Raw genomic sequence first — 25,186 nt, 5'->3', positions numbered from 1 at the left:
AATCCTGCTAATTCATCTTGAATTGGTCGGAAGCGAGCTTCTGGACTAAGCCTCCTCCGCAAGTTATCCGTCGCCTTCCGCACGCTATCCGATGCCTTCCGCTCAGAGGTGTGTCTCCGGATGTTCTCACAAACATAGTATCCACATAGATTGGTCCCCGGTGGCTGCTTATCCACATTAACTAACCTTCTAAAATCTAGCTCATGTTTGAATTCACCGACAATTTCTTCTGAGAACCGTCTCCAAACCCTACAGGGCAAAGAAAATTAAATGAACAAGGGAGTTATTAGTTACTTGATATTAGGAAATGAACGAAAGAGACCGATCGATATAGAGCTCAAATGATTGAAAATAATTACTTTTGCAGCATTTTTCTCATGTCGGCCCAACGCTTTGGATCCGAATCCATAGAGTCCATGATTAGAACTCTGGAGGTGTGAAGTTCAATATTTAGCAGAATCCAGTGGAACCTGCGGACACGTTACATGCACAGTCATGCATAACTCATCGATTAGACATACCATGCATGGAGTAAACAAAAGAGAATGGGCACAAGAGAGAAACACTCACCCAAAATGGTAAGGAAATAGAATATGACTTTTGAGTTGATGCTTTCTAAGAAACTTGTACAAGTCTTTCTCCACGTCTTTGGGGTGATTTTGTAACACATGTCCATTAACGATATGTGGGTCAATGAACCCAACATCATGGATGTTTCTTATTTTGCATTCCCAAATCTTCAATCTGCATAATAGCGTACGCAACAATATAGTTAGGACAATATATATATATATATAGTGCAGGCAATGAAGAACGAGATGAGGTAGAAATAAATCACTTACAGAACGTAGCAACTCAGTATAGATTTGTCGAGGTCGCGCAGATTGAACAGCTGGAACAATTCACTCATATGAACTTGTACAGAGTACCGTTTGGTGTGATGCTCCTCTGTAACATCCGCATAAACATATTCTTTGTCGGCCCATGTTATGAATTGCTTGTACCAACGTAGCAGATTTCGCATTTGTGGTGGTAGACTCTTTTCCCGCGCAGGCTCGACGAGAGGCCCATTCCGCACATATTGTAATGCTATCTCACATACTGGCGCATCCTCAAGGCCTAAGAAGGCACGAAGAGTCAAACCCATCTCGGACGCTTGTTTCATGGCACTCGCTACAGTCAATCCAAGTGCTGCCGCAGCTGCTATGATCTCGGGGTCCTCTTCCGGACCGGCTTTCACTATGAGCGGGGGGATCGATTGTTTATTCTGCATCCCGAGCTGGTCAACTTGTTTCCCGCTTTTTTTACTTTCTTCTTTCTCCTCCTTCAATATTTTTGCTTGCCTACGAAGTTCATGTCCATAGTCGTCAGGCATATTCAGCTCGGCTTGGGACGGTGTCGTCAAAAAATCCTTAGCCCACTTCTTTTGCTTCTCAGTGAATACTTGCTTGGGCTCAGGCTCTTTTATCGCCTTCATATCCGCCTTCCATTTCTCATAATGAGCAGACGCGGCCAATTTGGTTTCAGCTTCACTAAGTTCCCAAGGCCTTGGGAGGAGAGGCTTCAGTGATGGCTCCGGTACCCTTGTGGTCTTAGGTACATAAGGGTCCGGGTTAATAGTCCAGGAGCGGGTTTCCTTGCTGTCCGCCTGCTTCTGCTTCTTCGCCGGAGGTGGATTGGGGGGCGTCGTACCCGCCGGAGGAGGATTGGGGGGCGTCGTACCCGCCGGAGGTTGTGGATCGGGGGACGGCGTCGAATGGTGTGAAGGAGGTGTAGGTGAACCACCACGACCACCACCACCGCCGCCACCACCACCACCACCACCATCGGAGGGGGGTGGACTTGTTAGCCTTGGCGCCTCGCCTGGAAACACTATGTACTTCTTTTTCCATAGAATGATCTGGCGCTTGACATCTCCAAGTCTTCTCTCCCCTTCGGGTGTAGCTTTGTCAATCTCCAGGTCCTCAAACCCTTGGACTATGTCTTCCACCGTGACACGAGCATAGCCATATGCAATGGGGTTGTTGTGGTGGAGTGCTCCAGGTGTACAGGGTAAAGCACTGCCGGTAGCTACCTTCGTGGAAATGTTCCCCACGGGATAATGCAGATCACATTCTTTCATCTCTTTTACATCATCCACAGGGTAGTGAGGCTCCGGTGCACGAATCTCGATCATCGGTGCATTAGCACCAGGCGGGGCATCCGTGGAAGCCACGCTGCTTCTCCGCTGCTGGCTTCCGCGATCCGCTTCATGATCTTCATGTGGCCCTGCAGCCGATTTATCTTTTACTAGTTCATGCACGGTCTGCTTCAACTCATGGAGTTCCGATGCAAACTTCGCCAGAAGATCTGCATCCCGGTCCGTCTTTCTCTTACGGCTTCTGTAACAGTACGGGTCATTGTCCTGGGAAAACCCTACTTTCCACGGAACTTTGCCTTTGCCTCGTACACGTCCTCCGTGTTCATCGTTTCCGAGGGCTGTTGTCAGTGCGTCTTTCTCTCTGTTGAACTTGATCAAGCCCTCTTGAGCTTGGGTCATTGCGTCAATAAGGGCTTGGGTGGGAGCAAACTTTTTCTTCCGGTGAACACACACCCCTGTCTCCGGGTCTAGCGATCCCCCATGCTCGTACCACCAGCTTTTGACCCTTGGGTCCCATCCCTCTGTACCTAGAGGGATTCCTCGCACCCTCAGGTCCTCCTCCATCTTCTGCCACTTAGGCTCCGAAAGGCGGTATCCTCCTGGCCCCATAATATGATGGAACTTTTTCTTACTCGCATTATCCTTATTTTTTTCGATATTTCCTTGAAATGCTCCGATTGCTTTTGCCTCACAAATTCTGGCCAATCATCTTTCAGTTTCTCATGTTGTCCTTTGAAATCCGGAGTCTTGCCCTTGTTGACATAGTCACGGGTTAAATTTTTCTTGAAGTTCCGGAATGCTTCCCCCATCTTCTGAAGAGCGAACTCTTTAACTAGCCTCCTCCTCTCACGTCCACCCGGAACCTCGTTACCGAATTCATCGACTTTGTTGTATTCCGGAGGTAGAATGAAATGTTCCATAAGCTTTCTCCAGCAATCCTTTTTCGTTCTCTTGTCGACAAAACTGAAACCAAGACGTGCCTTCTTTGGCTCCTTCCATTCCTGGACGGTGATCGGGACGTTGTCTCTAACAACGACTCCGCATTGGTTGATAAACTTTGAGGTGTGCTGTAGGGGCTTGCCGGTTTCACTGACAAAATCAATGGCATATGTTTCTCCTGTTTTCATCGCCTTGGATTTGCCACGCTTTGTCGTACTCGATCCGGCCGAGGGCTAAAAAAAGAAAGAGAGTCGCGCGTGTTAATACATATGTATTCACATTTCAGTAAGTTTGTATCACGAGAGGCTCAATGTATATATATACCTCGCCGGAGGTGGTTGCTACTTGCAATTCGAGATCGTCGTTTGTTGACGGTTGACCTCCGTCGACAATGTCCGTTCCTTCACCTTCTTGATCATCGACAATGTCTGTTCCACCGTCAAGGTTCAGAAAAGAAGAGACTACATCCTTTTCTTGCTCATATTCTGAGCCCGGCACATAAGGAATCTCGTTGTTGATGATGCCCATTAAATAACGTTCAGCCTCCGGATCCCTAAGCGGCTCGGCTCTATCGTCCGCCATATGTCACTCCTGCATGTAGTAAAAATTCTTTAAGTATAAAGGAATTAAAAAATAAGATTAAGGGGACATAGAGGAGGAGGAATTAAAAAATAAGATTATTGAGCACTGCCAAGTATTTTGTTTTTCCTTTTCTTCTTCCTTTTCTTCTTCCTTTTCTTTTTCCTTTTCTTCTTCCTTTTCTTCTTCCTTTTCTTTTTCCTTTTCTTCTTCCTTTTCTTCTTCCTTTTCTTTTTCCTTTTCTTCTTCCTTTTCTTCTTCCTTTTGTTCTTCCTTTTATTTTTCCTTTTCTTCTTCCTTTTCTTCTTCCTTTTCTTCTTCCTTTTCTTATTTTGTTTTTCCAAACGTACACTTTCAGTCTCATGTAAGCAGTGTGTGCATGCATTGTATCCCTTATTTGTCTGTCCTGAAAGTTTACTGAGAGCAGGCCAATCGTTGATGGTTACAAAAAGCAACGCTCGTAGGTCAAATTCCTCTCCTTTGTGCTCATCCCAGACACGTACACCAGGTCTGGCCCACAACTGTAAAAGTTCATCAACTAATGGCCTTAGGTACACATCGATGTCGTTCCCGGGTTGCTTTGGACCTTGGATGAGCACTGGCATCATAATGAACTTCCGCTTCATGCACAACCAAGGAGGAAGGTTGTAGATGCATAGAGTCACGGGCCAGGTGCTATGGCTGGAGCTCTGCTCGCCAAAAGGATTCATGCCATCAGTACTTAGACCAAATCTTATGTTCCTTGCATCAGCTGCAAAATCTTTGAACACTCTGTCGATCTTTCTCCATTGCGTTCCATCAGCGGTGTGTCTCAACTCCCCGTCGGACTTACGGTCCTCTTTGTGCCATCGCAACGACTTGGCATGTTTTTTGTTCCTGAACAGACGTTTCAACCGTGGTATTATAGGAGCATACCACATCACCTTGGCGGGAACCCTCTTCCTGTGTTTCTCGCCCTCAACATCGTCACCAGGGTCATCGCCTCTGATCTTATAACGCAATGCAGTGCATACAGGGCATTCATTCAAATTCTCGTATTCACCGCGGTAGAGGATGCAGTCGTTAATGCATGCATGTATCTTCAGAACCTCTAAACCTAGAGGGCAGAGAACCTTCTTTGCTTCGTACGTACTGGCGGGCAACTCGTTATTCTTCGGAAACATATCCTTCAACATTTTCAGCAAATTTTCAAATGATGAGTCACCTACACCTTCCTGTGCCTTCCATTTTAGCAAATCCAGTGTGCAGCCCAGCTTTTTCAGACTATTATCGCATCCTGGATACAACGACTTTTTGTGATCCTCTAACATGCGATCCAAATTCTCCCTATCCTTGTCAGTTTCGCAGCGTCTCCGTGCATCAGCAATGGTCCGACCAAGATCATCAGCGGGCTCATCATGTGCCTCTTCTTCACCTTCACCTAACCCTTCCCCACCTTCAGCATCATCCTCCATGAAAGTATCACCGAAATGGCATATGTTTCTCCTGTTTTCATCGCCTTGGATTTGCCACGCTTTGTCGTACTCGATCCGGCCGAGGGCTAAAAAAAGAAAGAGAGTCGCGCGCGTTAATACATATGTATTCACATTTCAGTAAGTTTGTATCACGAGAGGCTCAATGTATATATATACCTCGCCAGAGGTGGTTGCTACTTGCAATTTGAGATCGTCGTTTGTTGACGGTTGACCTCCGTCGACAATGTCCGTTCCATCACCTTCTTGATCATCGACAATGTCTGTTCCACCGTCAAGGTTCAGAAAAGAAGAGACTACATCCTCTTCTTGCTCATATTCTGAGCCCGGCACATAAGGAATCTCGTTGTTGATGATGCCCATTAAATAATGTTTAGCCTCCGGATCCCTAAGCGGCTCGGCTCTATCGTCCACCATATGTCACTCCTGCATGTAGTAAAAATTCTTTAAGTATAAAGGAATTAAAAATAAGATTAAGGGGACATAGAGGAGGAGGAATTAAAAAATTAAGATTATTGAGCACTAATTTGCATAGAAGTTTTTGTTTAGCACTGCCAAGTATTTTGTTTTTCCTTTTCTTTTTTATTTTCTTTTTCCTTTTCTTATTTTGTTTTTCCTTTTCTTCTTCCTTTTCTTTTTCCTTTTCTTTTTCCTTTTCTTTTTCCTTTTCTTCTTCCTTTTCTATTTTTTTTTCCTTTTCTTCTTCCTTTTGTTCTTCCTTTTCTTATTTTGTTTTTCCTTTTCTTCTTCCTTTTCTTTTTCCTTTTCTTATTTTGTTTTTCCTTTTCTTCTTCCTTTTCTTTTTCCTTTTCTTCTTCCTTTTCTTTTTCCTTTTCTTCTTCCTTTTCTTTTTCCTTTTCTTCTTCCTTTTCTTCTTCCTTTTCTTATTTTGTTTTTCCTTTTCTTCTTCCTTTTCTTCTTCCTTTTCTTTTTCCTTTTCTTATTTTGTTTTTCCTTTTCTTCTTCCTTTTCTTTTTCCTTTTCTTATTTTCTTTTTCCTTTTCTTATTCTGTTTTTCCTTTTCTTATTTTCTTTTTCCTTTTCTTATTTTCTTTTTCCTTTTCTTCTTCCTTTTCTTATTTTGTTTTTCCTTTTCTTCTTCCTTTTCTTTTTTCTTTTCTTATTTTCTTTTTCCTTTTCTTATTCTGTTTTTTCTTTTCTTATTTTCTTTTTTCTTTTCTTATTTTCTTTTTCCTTTTCTTCTTCCTTTTCTTATTTTGTTTTTCCTTTTCTTCTTCCTTTTCTTTTTCCTTTTCTTATTTTCTTTTTCCTTTTCTTCTTCCTTTTCTTCTTCCTTTTCTTATTTTGTTTTTCCTTTTCTTCTTCCTTTTCTTTTTCCTTTTCTTATTTTCTTTTTCCTTTTCTTATTTTGTTTTTCCTTTTCTTATTCTGTTTTTCCTTTTCTTATTTTCTTTTTCCTTTTCTTATTTTCTTTTTCCTTTTCTTCTTCCTTTTATTTTTCCTTTTCTTCTTCCTTTTGTTCTTCCTTTTCTTTGTTTGAGGAGGACGGCGGCAGGCGGGCGGTGGGAGGCAGGCGGCGGCAGGGGCAGGGGCAGCGGCGGGAGGCAGGCGGCGGCGGCAGGGGCAGCGGCGGGCGTTGGCGACGGCGAGGAGGAGCGGGCGGCGACGGGGCAGGGCGCGGCAACGGCGACAGTGCAGGGCGTCGGAGCTCACTGGGGGCAGGGCGAGGTCGGGGAGGCGTTGACGACGGCGAGGTCGGGGAGGCGTTGGCGACGGCGAGGAGGAGCGGGCGGCGACGGGGCAGGGCGCGGCAACGGCGACAGCGACGAGGAGCAGCCTGGCGGCGTCGAAGCGCAGGGGCGTTGGCGTCGGGGGAGAATGTGGAAAAATCCTAAGTGCCACTTATATAGGAAAAGCATTAGTCCCGGTTGGGGAGACCAACCGCGACTAAAGGGTACCTTTAGTCCCGGTTGGGGAGACCAACCGCGACTAAAGGTTCTTTCGCGCGCTTTCGTTCCCGCGCGGAAAAAGCCTTTAGTCGCGGTTCGTGTCACGAACCGCGACTAAAGGTCCTTTTTCATATAAAATAAAACTAATTCATTTTAAAATCTTAAAAATACAAATAATATATCAAAAAAATCAGAAAAATAAAACTAATTCATTTTAAAATCTTAAAAATACAAATAATATATCAAAAAATCAGAAAAATAAAACTAATTCATTTTAAAATCTTAAAAATACAATTATATATCAAAAAAATCAGAAAAATAAAACTAATTCATTTTAAAATCTTAAAAATACAAAAAAATATATCAAAAAAATCAGAAAAATAAAACTAATTCATTTTAAAATCTTAAAAATACAAATAATATATCAAAAAAATCAGAAAAATAAAACTAATTCATTTTAAAATCTTGAAAATACAAATAATATATCAAAAAAATCAGAAAAATAAAACTAATTCATTTTAAAATCTTGAAAATACAAATAATATATCAAAAAATCAGAAAAATAAAACTAATTCATTTTAAAATCTTAAAAATACAATTATATATCAAAAAAATCAAAAAAATAAAACTAATTCATTTTAAAATCTTAAAAATACAATTATATATCAAAAAAATCAGAAAAATTCAGTTCATCGATCCCTTGAAGGTTTGACAAAAGGTTTGATACATCATTCAGTTCATCGACCAAATACAAATCATCCGGATTCGCCATCGTACGTTTTAATTCACATGATCCATTCAACAAAGTTTGGTACAATAAATTATTACACATCAATTCTTCCCTTGTGTCCCTGCTTGCTTACGATTGTGCCGTATCCATGGAGCATCCTCATCATTTAACTTAATGCTTGGGTCAGTGTTCACTTTGAAGGGCGGAATTTCACCAAACATATTATAATCTTCTGACATGTCTGTTTTGTCCTCCACTCCCATGATGTTTCTTTTCCCTAAAAGAACAATGTGGCGCTTTGGATCATCGCATGATGTACTGATCGTTTTCTTATCTTTCCGTTTCCTCGGTTTGCTACTCATGTCCTTCAAATAAAAAACCTGAGCAACATCTTTGGCAAGGACGAATGGTTCGTCAAGGTAACCAAGATTGTTGAAATCCACCATTGTCATTCCGTATTGCTCGTCCACCTTTACCCCACCTCCTGTTAGCTTGAACCATTTGCACCGGAACAAAGGGACCTTAAAGGAGGGTCCATAGTCAAGTTCCCATATCTCCTCTATGTAACCATAATATGTGACCTTTCGCCCATTCTCGGTTGCTGCATCAAAGCGGACACCACTGTTTTGGTTGGTGCTCTTTTTATCTTGGGCGATGGTGTAAAATGTATTCCCATTTATCTCGTACCCTTGGAAAATCGTTATAGTCGAAGATGGTTTCTTGGCCAACATGTACAGCTGATCTCCAACATCATTGTCATTCATTAAATGTTTTCGCAACCAACTGCCGAAAGTCTCCATGTGGGCCTTTCTAATCCAGGATTCAGGCTTCCCCGAGTTGTCCGAGCGTAAAATATTCTTGTGTTGCTCGAAGTACGGAGCCACCAAGCTGGAATTTTGCAGAACTGTGTGGTGTGCTTTAGTCATAGAATGACCGTCCATACATATCGTGGATTTCTTTCCGATCTTGCCTTTTCCACTTAGTCTCCCCTCGTGCCGGGATTGAGGAATACCAATCGGCTTAAGGTCAGGAACATAGTCAATACAGAACTCAATTACCTCCTCATTTCCATAGCCCTTGACGATGCTTCCTTCTAGCCTAGCACGGTTACAAACATATTTCTTTAATACTCCCATGAACCTCTCAAAGGGGAACATATTGTGTAGAAATACAGGACCGAGAATGGAAATCTCTTCGACTAGGTGGAGCAGGAGGTGCGTCATAATATCGAAGAAGGATGGTGGGAACACCAACTCGAAACTGACAAGGCATTGGACCACATCGTTCTGTAACCGTGGTAGATCTTCTGGATTGATTACCTTCTGAGAGATTGCATTGAGGAACGCACATAGCTTCACAATGGCTACTCGAACATTTTTCGGTAGGAGCCCCCTCAAAGCAATCGGAAGCAATTGCGTCATAATCACGTGGCAGTCGTGAGACTTCAGGCTTTGGAACTTTTTCTCCGCCATGTTTATTATTCCCTTTATATTCGACGAGAAGCCAGACGGGACCTTCATACTGCTCAGGCATTAAAAAAAAATGACCTTCTCTTCTTTGGTAAGAGCGTAGCTGGCACGACCTTGAAACCATTCCGGATGCCGGTCATCTGGGTCTTTCAAAAGTTGCTGGTCCTGCCGTGCTTCCTTTGTATCATTTGTCTTCCCATACACGCCCAAGAAGCTTAGCAGGTTCACGCAAATATTCTTCGTAACATGCATCACGTCGATTGCAGAGCGGACATCTAGGACTTTCCAATATTCTAGCTCCCAAAATATAGATTTCTTCTTCCACATGGGTGCGTGCCCGTCAACTCCCCGCGGAACTGATTGTCCGCCAGGACCCTTTCCAAAGATGACATTCAAATCCTTGACCATATCAAATATCTCAGCACCAGTACGTTCCGCAGGCTTCGGCCGGTGATCTGCCTTGCCGTTGAAATGCTTGCCTTTCTTTCTTACGTTATGATTTCGGGGAAGAAATCGACGATGACCCAGGTACACGTTCTTCTTACAATTAACCAAACGTACACTTTCAGTCTCATGTAAGCAGTGCGTGCATGCATTGTATCCCTTATTTGTCTGTCCCGAAAGGTTACTGAGAGCAGGCCAATCGTTGATGGTTACAAAAAGCAACGCTCGTAGGTCAAATTCCTCTCCTTTGTGCTCATCCCAGACACGTATACCAGGTCTGCTCCACAACTGTAAAAGTTCATCAACTAATGGCCTTAGGTACACATCGATGTCGTTCCCGGGTTGCTTTGGACCTTGGATGAGCACTGGCATCATAATGAACTTCCGCTTCATGCACAACCAAGGAGGAAGGTTGTAGATGCATAGAGTCACGGGCCAGGTGCTATGGCTGGAGCTCTGCTCGCCAAAAGGATTCATGCCATCAGTACTTAGACCAAATCTTATGTTCCTTGCGTCAGCTGCAAAATCTTTGAACACTCTGTCGATCTTTCTCCATTGCGTTCCATCAGCGGTGTGTCTCAACTCCCCGTCGGACTTACGGTCCTCTTTGTGCCATCGCAACGACTTGGCATGCTTTTTGTTCCTGAACAGACGTTTCAACCGTGGTATTATAGGAGCATACCACATCACCTTGGCGGGAACCCTCTTCTTGTGTTTCTCGCCCTCAACATCGTCACCAGGGTCATCGCCTCTGATCTTATAACGCAATGCAGTGCATACAGGGCATTCATTCAAATTCTCGTATTCACCGCGGTAGAGGATGCAGTCGTTAATGCATGCATGTATCTTCAGAACCTCTAAACCTAGAGGGCAGAGAACCTTCTTTGCTTCGTACGTACTGGCGGGCAACTCGTTATTCTTTGGAAACATATTCTTCAACATTTTCAGCAAATTTTCAAATCATGAGTCAACTACACCTTCCTGTGCCTTCCATTTTAGCAAATCCAGTGTGCAGCCCAGCTTTTTCAGACTATTATCGCATCCTGGATACAACGACTTTTTGTGATCCTCTAACATGCGATCCAAATTCTCCCTATCCTTGTCAGTTTCGCAGCGTCTCCGTGCATCAGCAATGGTCCGACCAAGATCATCAGCGGGCTCATCATGTGACTCTTCTTCACCTTCACCTAACCCTTCCCCACCTTCAGCATCATCCTCCATGAAAGTATCACCGAAATGATCATGATAGTTGTCATCGATATCATCCCCTTCTTCATCTTCTTCCATTCTAACCCTCTTTCTCCATGCTTGGTCCAACAATTATAGCTTCGCATGAAACCGTGCCGAAGCAGGTGCATGTGAACGTCTCTTGAGGAGGAGTAACCCTTCTGATTCTTACAGACAGCACATGGACAGATAATAAAACCTCGCTGCTTGTTCGCATTTGCCACTACGAGGAAATCTTTCAAACCCGTAGTGAACTCGCCGGAGATTCGGGGACCGTACATCCATTGCCGATTCATCTGCATTATTATTATATAAAGTATATAATTAACCATCATGCATTTGTTAAACTAACTAGCTAGAAATAATACAAATTAAACAATGAACTACACACATGCATATTTTATCAATGACACATGAAAGGTTCAAGTTGCTAACCGCGATCGCGGAGGAAAAATAAATGAGAAAGCTCAAGTGTGGCTCGGACACTTCATATCATGTTTGTTTCAGGCTCTCGGGCATTTCATCGAACACCTTGTGTGCATAGGAGGAACCAAAAGCAAACCCACCACCCTCTTCTGAATATTGTGAAGTGAGTTGAGTGAAGTGAAGTGAGCTGAGTCCTATATATAGGGATGGGCCTTTAGTCCCGGTTGGCCTGGCCAACCGCGACTAAAGGCCTTTGGGGACCTTTAGTCCCGGTTGGCCAGGCCAACCGCGACTAAAGCCCCTCCCGTCCGCCAGCTGTCGACCGAGCGCGCTGGGCCCAGATAGTTGGTCGCGGGTCTCCTCCCGAACCGCGACTAAAGACCCCTTTTGTCGCGGTTCGATTATTTTGGGGACTAATGGGGCCGTATGGAAGCCTCTTTTTCTACTAGTGTTGGTATATAGCGATTGGGAAAAAAACTCATAAATAAGATTGTAACTTGGTATATTACTCACTGCCTCCCTCAAATACATCCGCATTAAAAAAAGGCCATCAATCGGGCGAGTCGGCAAAACACTCTGAACCCAAAGACAGAATGCGAAGTAGTGGGTCAATCAAGCTCAAGCACAATTTCCTGCTGGAACTTTTGTAAAGACAGAGAGAATGAATTCAGAAGGTTATTCACTACAAGTAGAATGAACAATTTACCTACGATTGCTAAGATTTCATGCTGAAACTTACTGCTCATCGACAGGCTGCTCCTTGAATGCCAAGTACTCATAAACAGATCACAAACAGGGGGACTCTCAAACACTTCCTGCACGCACGCACAGGGGGATCAGGCCAAATCAAGAGAGGTGGGTCGGGGGGTATCAGCGACGGGTTAGTGTGATCTGGGTCAGATGAGGGGCTAACCTTTGTAGAGAAGAAGGCGTTGCCGACGGCGGCCCAGGGGTTGGTCGCCCGCCGCTGGATGTTGGACAGCGACAACACCGCGCAGCCCACAAGTTGATTTCCAAGGGGGCGGTGTGGACAGAGACGAGCTGCCGGAGAGGCGCTGTGTGGACGGGGAGGAGCCGCCGGAGATGTGCAGCGTTGGATATGATACCGCAGCCGAAACCCTAGCCATGGCTAGGGGTCGCGGGCGAGCGCCGGAGACCGGGAGCGACGGATCCAACCGGACTGGAGGACGAAGGGGTCGGAGAACAGCTCGTGGTGGCGGACGTCGTCGAAATCGTCCGTCGTTGGTCTCGGCATGAGTGGTTGAACCAGGGAGAGAGAGATGTGTTACGAGAGGGATGGATGGGTGAGGGATGCGGCGGATCTGGTAGTTGCCGGAGCTGCGAGGTGAGGGGGAGGGAGGGCAAGAGCCAGCGGCGAGCTATGGGAGGAGGGACACGAAGAGGTGGTGGGTGGCGGCGTGCTGTGGGAGATGAGGGTGGGGGCTGCGGAGAGGGAGGGAGGAGGGGCCGAGGAGGAGCATTTAGGGTTCTCATTTTATATGGGAACGGTTGGGCGGGCTTTAGCGGGCTTGCGGGGCTGTACCAGGTCGTCCATGACAGTTTTCCATATTGTCATCGAAAATCCGTCATGGATTAACAGGTTTCTTGTAGTGGATGTATGTGGTCCGATGAATGTTGAGGCTCGTGACGGATATCGTTATTTTCTCACCTTCACAGATGATTTAAGCAGATATGGGTATATCTAAACTTTAATAAAATGGGTTGTAGGGTGGGGCACGTCCTTTTCCAAAAAGAAAAGGAAAAAAAATTAAAACCCATGAATTTGGGGGGGGGGGGGGGGGTGGGGTGTGGGAGCCCGAGCTTGCTCCTGTGAGCTCATATTTTTGAATTTGAAAAAAAAAACATATTTTGAAGTGGCAAAATCCTGAAAACAAAGAGACCGCAGTTGGGTGCATCGGGACTACGATTTTCACAGAAACTCACTGTTTTAGCCTAACTTAGTTTGATAGTTTCGAGGATTGGTTGGCGAGATTGTCATGGAATAAAGATACAACCTTCCTTTTCTTCATGCCTAATACAAACTTAACAGTCAGGATAAGAGTAACTAGCGACATCACATAGTGTTCTTTTGTCAGAGAAGTAGAAACCACTTCCCCTCAAAGATTCAACTCGGGTATAGTGCAATCACAGGCATGCTAAGAACCGGATTTACAACTATCTGACTGTGCACTTTGTTTTTTCCGTAGCAGCACACAAACCACTTTGCTGGTGTACCAAAGGTGTGCTCCAACTGTGCACATCAATTATCAATTATCTTGGGATTCATCAAATGATGTTGCATTAGACTACATGGGCAATTTATTCGATCCCTACAATACAAGTAAAAGTATCTGTTAGCTAGCTTACAAGCATGCAAAAGATTTAAGGTGGGACGACTTTATAAATACCTGCTTCTCCATCGACTCTCGGGCTGGATATGAGAACCAACAATAAAAAAAATGTTGGGAAATGTTCAAGCTTGCTATTCCCACGTATATCTTATTTGTATGTCCTTCATAAAAAGGATCATAGCACCATATTGTATTTTTGCAGAGATGGACTGCAGAACACAGTTAATACAAGGAAAGCAGAGTCTTGGATCTGATTCTTGTGATTTTGTGTTCCATACGCCTGCAGATCGAAATTGATGATTCCCTTGGATTCATCAACAACACGAGCATCACATGCAGGTAACAAATACTCCTACAGAAGAATGACATGTTATAGTTGGGCTTTGTAATCAAAGCACTGATTTTCAAAAAAAGTGCAGCTCAACGTACTACTTTTGTCCACATAACAGGGGTGCATCTCTATGCACTGCTATGAGCTAGAAAAGGTATGGAAGCAATAGAAATAATTTGCACACTTTTGAATACTCATAAACTACAAGGGGGCAATACCTGGGAATATTGGCCTGTTGATACATGGGCAGACGTACAGAAAAAGATGGTGCAGTTTTTCCTCAGTTTGGAATTTTAGCAGATCAAGTACCCACTTGAGCTTGGAATTTTTCTTTAGTTTCCTTGTACTATTGCTTTGAATTCCACAATTGCAGCCATTGCCTCATTTTCCATCACTTCCAACAAGACTTGTTTCAGCTGACACTGACAGGTTAGGTGCCTGCCTACTTCTCTCTGCGGCAAATTTAGCAGCTAGTTTCAGCTAGGTTAGGTGCCTGTCTACTTTTCTCTGCGGGGTTTGGTTAGGATTTGCCACTTGAGTTTGGTTTTCCTATTTCTTCAGCTCGAGCTTGAATTCCACAAAAGCTGCAGCATTTTCCTCACACATGACTTCCAGCAAAACCTGCGGTCCAGGATTTGTCTTGACCACAATTCAACAAACGCTGCAGCCACTGCCTGCAGTCACAAGTCCTTGGGCTAAATCCCATGTTCTATTTCAAAGAGAAAAGGGAAACATTTTAGAGAATAGCTTAAGACAAGCTGGTTCAATTTATTTAAGGCATTGCCATAACTGAAATAGTTTCAAGTTTCAAATAAAAAAATTGTGAAACCAATCACAGAAGATACCATAAAATGGAAAGTCTACCGCAATGTTAACTCGAGTCCATTCAGTACATAAGTTGTAGACGGAGGGGGATAGGGAAAGATATGACTAGGCATACGCCATGGGTACCCTGCCTTCAATTGCTTTCATAATTCCTGTGTCATTTTTCAACAGCATTAAAAGAAAAAGGAAAACAGGCTGCTCAGCAGTAGCAGCTGCCAAAGGGGTGTGCTAGCATCCGAACAAGAGCAGTCAAAGATGGCAACAGACACTGAAGAATAGTCATCCACAGCAGCTTCCCCTCAACTCCCTTCCGAAGAAAAAACCTTCCACTCAACTGTTGTGGGTTGACTCAGGACCTCATAGTAATGGACGAAACACTATTAAATAGGCATCGGCAGAGTTGCATTGTGTATTGAATCACATCCCCCAACCAAACACATTACTGATATTCGAGATGCAAAAACTAGGCAGCAAAATGCGACCATTGTTGTACCTTCGCCTATTGTTGGTGCCGTGCCTTCTTCTCTTGCAAGAAGCGTGTGCCGCGCGCCATGGAGGGATCTCTCTGAGGTCTCAACACATGGCCCTCCTCCACTGGAAAGCAACACTTGCAACCCCACCGCTGCAGATGAGTTCTTGGCAGGAAAACACCAGCCCCTGCAACTGGACGGGCATCATGTGCACGGCTGTTCCCCATGGCCGCCGCATGCCCTGGGTGGTGACCAACATCTCCTTGCCAGATGCTGGCATCCGTGGCCAGCTTGGTGAGCTCAACTTCTCGGCTCTTCCGTTCCTCGCATACATTGACCTTACGAACAACAGCCTCCATGGTGCACTACCCCCTAGTATCAACTCCCTGTCAGCACTTTCGGTACTTAAACTTCCCTACAACCAGCTCACAGGGAAAATTCCTCATGAGATTGGTGACCTGCAAAGTCTCAGATGGCTTGATCTCTCATTCAATAGACTCGCAAGACATATCCCTCCGTCTTTAGGTAACCTCACAATGTTAACTAATCTTACCATTCACCAAACCATGGTATCAGGTCCCATTCCTGAGGAGATTGGGAGGCTTGTCAACCTACAAATTCTACAGCTAAGCAACAACACCTTAAGCGGCATGATACCAAAAACCCTTGGAAACCTGACCCAACTATATCATTTGGACTTGTTTAGTAATCAACTTTCAGGGCCTATACCCCAAGTACTAGGCAGACTAGTCCATTTGCAAATTCTTATTCTTTGTAAAAATGATTTTTCAGGTCCAATCCCAATCTCCATAACCAATCTCACTAAGATGAACACACTTTATCTCAATGAAAATCAAATCACAGGTCCATTACCCCCAGAACTAGGCACCCTCGATATGCTAAACATCCTTAAACTCGAAAAAAATCAGATGACAGGTTCAATACCCCTAGAACTTGGCAACCTCACTATGCTAAATTCTCTGTATCTCTATACAAATCAAATCACAGGCCCAATACCTTTAGAATTGGGATACTTACTAAACCTCCAGGATTTAGAACTGGATGACAACCAAATATCTGGCTCTATTCCTGGCATCATAGGAAATTTAACCAAGCTAGTACAACTTTCCCTCTCTGAAAATCAGATAACCGGTTTCATTCCCCAGGAAATTGGCAATCTGATGAACCTCCAATATTTATACTTGGATCTGAACCAAATTTCGGGATCAATACCGAAAACTTTTGGTAAGTTGCAAAGCATGCAACTACTGTCAATCTCCGATAACAAATTATCAGGTTCTCTTCCTCAAGAATTTGGAGATCTCACAAACCTTGTTAGACTAGGGTTGAAGAACAACTCACTTCAAGGACCTTTACCTGCAAATATATGTTCAGGTGGCAGACTTCAACTTCTCGAAGTCGCTCGTAATATGTTCAATGGCCCTATTCCTAGTAGTTTAAAGACATGTACGAGTTTGGTTGAAATTTCCCTTGCAAAGAACCAACTAACAGGAGATATATCTCAGCATTTTGGTGTGTATCCACAACTAACAGAGCTGAGCTTGACATCAAATAGACTCTCTGGGCAGATCTCACCAAATCTATGTGCATGTACCCAGCTAACGGTGCTACATCTAGCACAAAATATGATCACGGGTTCCATACCTCCAATCATTTCTAAATTGTACAACCTAGTAGAGCTAACACTCAGTTCTAATCGTCTCAGCGGTAGGATTCCACCAGAAATCTACAGTTTAGCAAATCTATATAAAATGAACTTGTCATCGAACCAATTATCTGGATACATACCTACACAAATTAAAAAGCTGAGCAATCTAGGATACCTTGATATATCTGGAAACAGATTGAGTGGATTGATACCTGGGGAACTAGGGGCCTGCATGAAACTACAGTTCTTGAAGATCAACAACAACAGCTTCAGTGGGAGTTTGCCTGGTGCGGTTGGAAGTTTAGCAGGCCTGCAGATCATGTTAGATGTGAGCAACAATAACCTCAGTGGTGTGTTGCCGCAGCAACTTGGGAAGTTGGAGATGCTAGAATTTCTGAATTTATCACATAATCAGTTCAGTGGCAGCATTCCATCCTCCCTTGCAAGCATGTTGAGCCTTTCAACACTCGATGTGTCCTACAATGACTTAGAAGGACCGGTCCCAACAACATGGCTACTTCAAAATGCTTCAGCGAGTTGGTTTCTTCCCAATAAAGGTCTATGTGGCAACCTCCCTGGCCTGCCACCTTGTTATTCAACCCCCGTAGCTGCTCACAAAAAGGGGAAGATACTTGGTTTGCTTTTGCCAATTGTTCTTGTGATAGGTTTCGTCATTGTTGCTGCAATTGTTGTCATAATAATACTTACTCGTAAGAAGAGAAATCCACAAGAAAGTGTTGCCGCTGAAGCAAGGGACCTATTCTCTGTTTGGAATTTCGATGGAAGATTAGCATTTGATGATATTGTAAGGGCAACAGAAGACTTTGATGATAAGTACATCATTGGAACAGGGGGATACGGCAAAGTCTACAAGGCACAACTCCAAGACGGGCAGCTGGTTGCTGTTAAGAAGCTTCATCAGACCGAAGAAGAGTTGGATGATGGAAGAAGATTTTGTAGTGAAATGGAAATCTTAACACAGATCCGACAACGAAGCATTGTCAAAATGTATGGATTCTGCTCCCATCCAGCATATAAATTTCTCGTCTATGACTACATTCAGCAGGGAAGCCTCCACAGGACATTGGAAAATGAGGAGCCAGCAAAGGAATTGGATTGGCACAAGAGAATTGCTCTTGCAACTGATGTGGCTCAAGCAATATCTTATTTGCACCACGAATGCAGTCCACCTATAATCCATCGAGATATCACAAGCAACAATATCTTACTTGATACATCCTTCAAGGCTTTTGTCTCGGATTTCGGCACAGCAAGGATTCTTAAGCCCGATTCATCAAACTGGAGTGCACTTGCTGGAACATATGGCTACATAGCTCCTGGTATGTACTTGTATAACCTTCCTTCTTACATCATAAGTATTCATCACTTATCTATTTGTTCCAAATTCTAATGTTTTAATTTGTGCAGAACTCTCGTACACATCTGTTGTGACGGAGAAATGTGATGTCTATAGCTTTGGTGTGGTTGTACTAGAGCTAGTGATGGGGAAGCATCCAAGGGATCTATTAGACGGTAGTTTGTCAAGCGGGGAACAAGCTATGCTGGTGAAAGATATTCTAGACCAACGACCAACAACACCACCAACAACAAAAGAGAATCAATTAGCTCTGCTCATCAAGCTGGCCTTTTCTTGCTTGGAATCTTCTCCAATAGCAAGGCCAACGATGAGGGAGGCACACCAAACACTCATCCAGCAACCCTCTTCTAGTTCATGCCCCGTGCCTTTTAGCGAACTTACATTACAGGAAATAAGAGACGCATGTTGATATATGATCCAACTTCTAGTGAGAAGCCAGGGTCTATCATAGCGGAAGCCGATTTAGGTTCCCGTTTTGCCTCGAGTCATGTTGAACTCTGTAATCCTGCCATGTCATCTCGAAGGTTTTATTTTTATAGCAACAAAAAAACGGTCCATGCAGCGTGAGCCTGTTCACGACATGGCCGGATCAGTAGTTGCCTGCTGTTACAGTCGCCTCATGGAATGGGGCGAGTACCGGCAGTAGCGTCTTAGAACTTGGGGCATGGTAAGGGACATGGGATGGCACATCCGTGAAGCTTGGTCATAGCGCAAGATTAGGATCTCTCTGTTAGCTAGTTGAGCTAATGAGCTGTTTAAATAAAGAGGAGAACAAGGCAGAAAAGCTGCAACGTTTTACGCAGCAAAATATCCAGAGTGTTCACTAATTCTTCTCCCTCCCATTTCTGCTCCAACAACATATACTTCAGGATGAGTTCATGACTCATTGTAAGTCTATGTGTCTGTCCGGTTGCTTGAAATGTGTGCAGTCTCTATGCTTGCATATGTTTAGACGTAATACCCACATGTGACACTTTCTTTATGTTGTTGTCTGCAAGGGTACTTGAAATGGTGTACTTACAATTCTATATTTATCTACTATTGCTCCCATGAACCTGAGGACGAAAAAAATCAGAATCCTAATCTGATGTGATATCAGCGGTCACGCTTCATTGTGTAAACAGGAACAAATGAACGTAAGCAAGCGGATCTAGGTGCATAGGAAGGGAAAATTATCACAATACTATGTAAAAGAACTTACAGAGCGTTGTAGGACAATCAGAGGGAATCAAGCAAATTAAAGTATGAGGTTTGAGATGTTCAATAGGGAATTCAAAGTTCAAGCTCAAATCCATCATATAACAAATGTTTGGCACGAAAATGGTTTGTATGTTCCCCTTCTATGTGTTTCTTTTACAATTAAAATCAAGCTAGGATAAGCGTAAATTGTTCACACCAATAACATAGGGGCATGAGTTAAGAAATGCGTTCATAATGATAGCAAGTATCTAGCCTGTCAATTAGATCATGAGGCAAGATAAAAGAAACCCATTTACAGCTTCAAGCAGATTGATTGCATGGGAAATGACATGAGCCATCAATTTTCCTAGGGATATCAGCACCACAATCAATGGGAACAGAAACTAGTCAGTCTCGCAATTGACATACCTGCTGCCGGTTTGCCGGGGCATGACCACTTGGTGCAACAGGAAAGTTAGGCTCGGAATCAATATCTGTCTCCTTGTCTAGTTGGAGGTACGATGGAACCGAATTCGATTCAAAGTCCATATCGTCTTCCAAAGCATCAAGCTCTGCATTTTTCAATATACATTATTTTTTCGCGGGGGGCATTTTTCAATATACAACATCAGAACTGTAAACAGAGAAGTGTCTTGTCTGTAAATTAGTTTCACAAAAGTGGCAAAGAAATGTTTCAGATGAAACCTAAGACTGATATAAACTGGAGAGTTTGCTGGATCAAATTCAACTATGAAATTTAGATAGGAATGTTGTTCCGAGCTGGTAACCACTGTAAGGAGAACTAGTCAACTCAGTATCTTTAAGGCGACCATATGCAGCATTTGAATTATCTACGAATAACCGACTACCAAATAAGAGCCATACCCCCCCATAAGTTCCTCCTCATCGATGTCATCTGGGATACTGTAGCTTCAACCAAGAGTTTATTTTATCTCATTGCTCACATCCATAAGATCCACCATCTCGTCCTGCATGCTCTGCAGATTTGAAAAGTTGGCATGGATTCAGATGCAACTGAAACAAAAGAAGACAGGAAAATAAGGAATCAAATGGGAGTATATATAATGTAAGCTGGAAATCTTGAAAGCATGAAGAATCTGGTAAACAACAGGATGCTGCATACATCCATATCTTCAATCCTCGCAGCCTTCATCATCCCTTTCAGCTCTTTATTGGCAGCCTTCATTGCAGTCATCTGTTAAATGTAAGGCATTTTCCACCTAAGTTTGGGAGCTAGAATCAGAATATATCATGAACTAGATAGGAAACGAAGGCAACATACAGTCTGTTGAGCACATTTAATTCCCTTTGGTGTGCGCAAGTTTGGTTGTACAGCAAGTCCCGCTGCCCTTCATAGCTCTAGCCTCTAGGGAAAGCACACATGGAGTGTAAAGATTAGAGCACTCGACTAAGAGGCTACGCCCATAGAAAGATGACTAAATGCTACAGGATGATCAGCTCCATTTAACTAAGGCTTGGAGCATGGAGTAACAATAGCATTTCACGTGTGCCTTGTCCATGTTAAGAACTTGCTAGTGTTTGAAATCAGCAGTTTCTGTAACAAGTAACCTAAGCGGATAAGAACGCAACACTTTACCTATTATTGCAGAGAAGGAAAAAAGAATCTAAAGGTGTATGAAAGCACTTGGACTAGATTCAGGATTTAGCTATACCTTCTCGATAACCTTTTGGATGGTGCCTTGTCAACATTGATGGGTGGCAGCGTGGACCGGCTCCTTGCCGGCGAGAGGGGAGAGGAAGACATCGCTGCGGAGTGCTGTCGGCATTTCATCGAACTGGTGACTTGTCAACATTGATGGATGTCAGTGTCGACCAGCGAGCTGCTGGGAAGAGAGGAGAAGAACACATTGCTGTGGCGCGTCATGAGCATTTCATCGAACAGGTGGTGTGCGGGAGCTGATCTTTCCCTCCTCGAAATCTCTCTTCTTCTCCCTGAAATCGATGCTCAAACTACCAAAATCAGCAGTAAGCGAGCAACAATCAACGGTTTTCTTCATCCGTGGCAACAATCAACAGAAGTTGTTGGATTTGGTAAAACGAGAGAGCACCTACTGACCTGAGGGGTTGAGGGAGTTGGCGACCTGGATGTTGAAGGGCGAAGAGAAGAGCTGGCGGACGTTGTCGGTGGCGTTGCCGACGGGCGTACACCGCAGTCGCTCGCCGGCGGGGACGGAGCTCGCGGCTTCTCGGCGGCGCAACTTGGCAGCGACGGCCTCGATGCCCATTACAGGCTTTCTTGTTTTCCCCAGTGTGAGGCTTTTTTCTACTTACGCTTATATTCCAAAAATGCATAGAATGTTCACGATGTAATATAAACATGTTTTGCGGAATGCCAAAAAATTTGTTCTGATAGTTTAAACAAAATGTTCATACAATTCAGATTAATGTTTACGAGTTTAAAAAAATGCTCATGCAGTGTAATTTGTTTGCATAAGTTTGAAAAGAAATCACACCATTCAATAAAATGTTTGTGACATTTAAAACTGTTCATGTTTAAAAACTTATGTTCATGAAATTTTGAAAAACAAGTTTGTCCATGCTCAACATGTATTAAAAACATGTTCGCATGTATATGGAAAATTGACAATGCGTATACAAAAAATATTTAATGTGTATTTAACAAATATTAATTATGTATTTAAAAATGGTCAAAGTGTATCCAAAAAATATTCCACGTGTATTAAAAATAAATACTCCCTCTATTCCTAGACATAAGTTGTATTGTTTTTTTAGAAAGTCAAACTACTCCAACTTTGACCAATTTTATAGACAAAAAATAATAAGATCTAGAATACCAGATCATTATCACTATATTCATCATGAAATATATTTTTGTATTTTGTATATTTATTATTGTAAATATTTATATATTTTGTTATAATGTTGGTCAAACGTAGACAACATTTGCATTTTTTTTAAAACTAATACACCTTATATTTAGCAACAGAGGGGTATTAAACATGTACTTGAAAAATGGTTAGCATGTATTCATAAACGTGTTCAAGCGCGTATTTTTAAAAAATGTTCATTATGCATTTAAAAAAATTCAGAGTGTATACAAAAAAGTAGAACATGTACTAACAAAAATCGACATGTATTTGAACAAAGAAAATAAAAAAGTAAATTGAAAAAACGAACCAAAAAGAAAACAAAATAAATACAACACCTGCAAAGGAAAACTTAAAAAAGACAGAAGAATAAAGTGCATGGAACTTACCCGAAAACCGGTGGAAGGTTCAACGAAACGCTGTAGAAACTTCACAATACCGCACGTGTACGTGTTAATTGGGCCGACTAAACCTACTGCTCATCTGCTGCGTTAGGTCTTGCGCTGGCGAGATATAGCTCGGGCACTGCTAGCGCGCGTCCATCGCGGCCCATCTCTAAATGGGTGTGACCTGAGAGCTAATGCTGTGGCACCAGCGAGCCATGGGTGGGTTTTTTTTGTCCCAATTTGTTTTAATTTTTGCGAATTCAAAATTATGTTTTTTAAAATTAGAACTTTTAAAAAAAATATGAATATATTTTTAAGAGTGAATATTTTTTAAACATGAACAAATGTTAACGAACATTTCATGAAATCCTGAACAAAAACAATGTGAATTCAAAAATGTGTTAGCGAATTCGAAATCCTAAGTAAGTTTTGAAAAAATGGACAATTTTCAATTCATTTTGAAAATATACAGTGAAAATTAATTAGCAATATGATCAACATTTTATTTACATGAAATAAAAGGTTTTTAACATATGGTGAACAATTTTGCGAAATACACACTGTAAAATTATTTAATATATGATGAACATTTTATTTGTGTACAATGAATTTTTTTAATAAATGGTCAACAATTTTTAATTGCACAGTTATTGTTTTATGTTATACGGTGATTTTTTTTCTGAAAACCGCTAACAATTTTCAACATGTCTAACAATTTTTTAAAACTGTTATCTTTTTTGAACATTTCATTAACTTGTTATGTTTTTTCAAAATTCCGATATTTTGATAAAACAAAAAATAGTTTAAAAAGCATGAACTTTTTCTTAAAAACGTGAATATTTTCTTAAAATGTGGAACACTTTGAAAATTTCGAAAATTTATTGCAATTTTGGAACTAGAAAAACATTAAGAGAAGAAAATAAAATAGAAACAAAACCAGAAAAGGTGAAAAAACTGGAAGGAAAACAAAAAGAACTAGTAAATTGTTTTTTAGAAGTCACGTATTTCAAAAGAAAAATTAAAAGGGATGAAAGGAAAACAACAAATAAAAAGAAACCAGAGTAGAAAAAGAAAATGAAGAAATAGAAATTTCGGAGCATGGAGCAACAATACCATTCCCACCTTTGTGCTGTCCACTTCAAGAACTTGCTAGCTTTCCATATGAGCAAATCCTAGTTTATCTAACAAGTAACCTAAGCAGATAAGAACACAAGCTTTACCTATCAACAAATTCTGGAAGTACAAAAATGACGTATTGTAAAGAAGAAACAAAATAGTTAAAGGTGCATGAAAGGGGAAAAGCCAAACCACATTTTTTTTCCATTTGCTCAAAAAAGAAACATGGTTTTTTGCAACATTACCAAACAACTTGGATGTCGTCCGGTTCAGATCGTGTGGTTGCAATCTCCTCACTCGGTTGCTGAATGGAGAAGATGGAGTTGAGACGAATTAACGCACATATGCCACCACAAACTAAAGCGCGTATCGGTTCGTTTGATCGAAATCAGGCGGTGGTCGTTTCCTCTCCTCTCTCTCTCACCTTGCCGCGTGGATAAGTTGGAACTCCCGTTTGTTGTGTGGATAAATTGTCAAAACTTCTACCAGAGCGGCAGTTTTAGTTGTACATTATCTACCTACTTTGCAGAAAGAATTTTTTTGCAAAGATACCCTCAGCTCTATTAATTGGCAAACAAAAATACAAGGTAGGGATGAAAATGGAGTGGAAACTTTCCGTTTTTCCGGAGGAAAAATGAAAACAGAGAGAAAATATCAAAACGGAAACGGAAATTTGCAAAACAGAAGTGGAAGTGGAATTTTTTATGCGGAAATGCAAAAAAAAAACAGAACGGTGTTTTCCGGTGGAACAGGCATGGAAACGGAACTTCCCGTTTCCGTGAATATGAAATTTCTGTTTTTACTATAGACCTATGGCTGCTTTGTAGTCAAACCACCAGACAACACACAATTATACAATGAGTAGAATGGATCATTTGAGTCCAACTTCTACTACCATACATGTACTCAGTTTGACCCTATATGCAATTGTCTAGTACTACTACAATACTACGCTAAGTTGCTAACATAATGATATTATTTTATAGCCATGTTAACAATTCATTAAATTTGTTTGTGTTTTATGTGTATTTCTCTATAATTCAAGGGTTTTTTTAGGTTCCGGTCAACGCCCACATCTGTTTTCGTGTCCGCTTTATATTCACTCCGTGTCCGTTTCCGGTAGTATCTGTTTTTGTATTCATTTCCGGAGTTTCTGTATTCATTTCCACTTCTGCAAAAATATATGGAAACAAATGTGCTAGCACTCAGTTCCATCTGTTTCCGCTCCGTTTTCATCCCTAATACAAGGCAACCCTGGAAATTTAAGAAATTGCA

At 42.3% G+C, this 25,186-nt stretch overlaps 1 protein-coding gene and 1 long non-coding RNA gene across 5 annotated transcripts; one reads left to right on the top strand and one right to left on the bottom strand.

The window, feature by feature from the left end:
• Positions 1-13,334: 13,334 nt before the first annotated feature.
• LOC123497902 (uncharacterized) lies at positions 13,335-21,831 on the bottom strand. 3 transcript variants are annotated; one of them, XR_012205641.1, is made up of 11 exons: positions 21,638-21,831; positions 21,234-21,513; positions 20,843-20,926; positions 20,684-20,755; positions 20,425-20,537; positions 19,969-20,111; positions 17,195-17,292; positions 15,337-16,690; positions 14,237-14,727; positions 13,745-14,039; positions 13,335-13,666 (listed from the first exon to the last, which is right to left on the bottom strand). It is a non-coding gene; the product is annotated as an uncharacterized lncRNA (long non-coding RNA). The 3 variants fall into 3 exon arrangements; XR_006672567.2 differs by lacking the exon at positions 15,337-16,690; XR_012205642.1 differs by lacking the exons at positions 15,337-16,690; positions 17,195-17,292 and having other exon boundaries at positions 20,425-20,574.
• Positions 15,258-18,988, top strand: LOC109739834 (MDIS1-interacting receptor like kinase 2-like). Of its 2 annotated transcripts, XM_073511166.1 has the most exons (3): positions 15,258-15,607; positions 17,347-18,322; positions 18,411-18,988. In XM_073511166.1, exons 1-3 carry the CDS (start codon positions 15,584-15,586, stop codon positions 18,767-18,769), a joined length of 1,359 nt encoding a protein of 452 aa, XP_073367267.1. In that variant the 5' UTR covers positions 15,258-15,583; the 3' UTR covers positions 18,770-18,988. The 2 variants fall into 2 exon arrangements, with proteins under 2 accessions (XP_073367267.1, XP_020154455.3); XM_020298866.4 differs by having other exon boundaries at positions 15,424-18,322.
• Positions 21,832-25,186: the final 3,355 nt, after the last annotated feature.

The sequence above is a fragment of the Aegilops tauschii genome, chromosome 3 (genome assembly GCF_002575655.3).
Source record: "Aegilops tauschii subsp. strangulata cultivar AL8/78 chromosome 3, Aet v6.0, whole genome shotgun sequence".
Classification (NCBI taxonomy): Eukaryota; Viridiplantae; Streptophyta; class Magnoliopsida; order Poales; family Poaceae; genus Aegilops; species Aegilops tauschii.
Note: the sequence above shows the minus strand (reverse complement) of the source record. Positions and strands in the feature narration are given on the sequence as shown.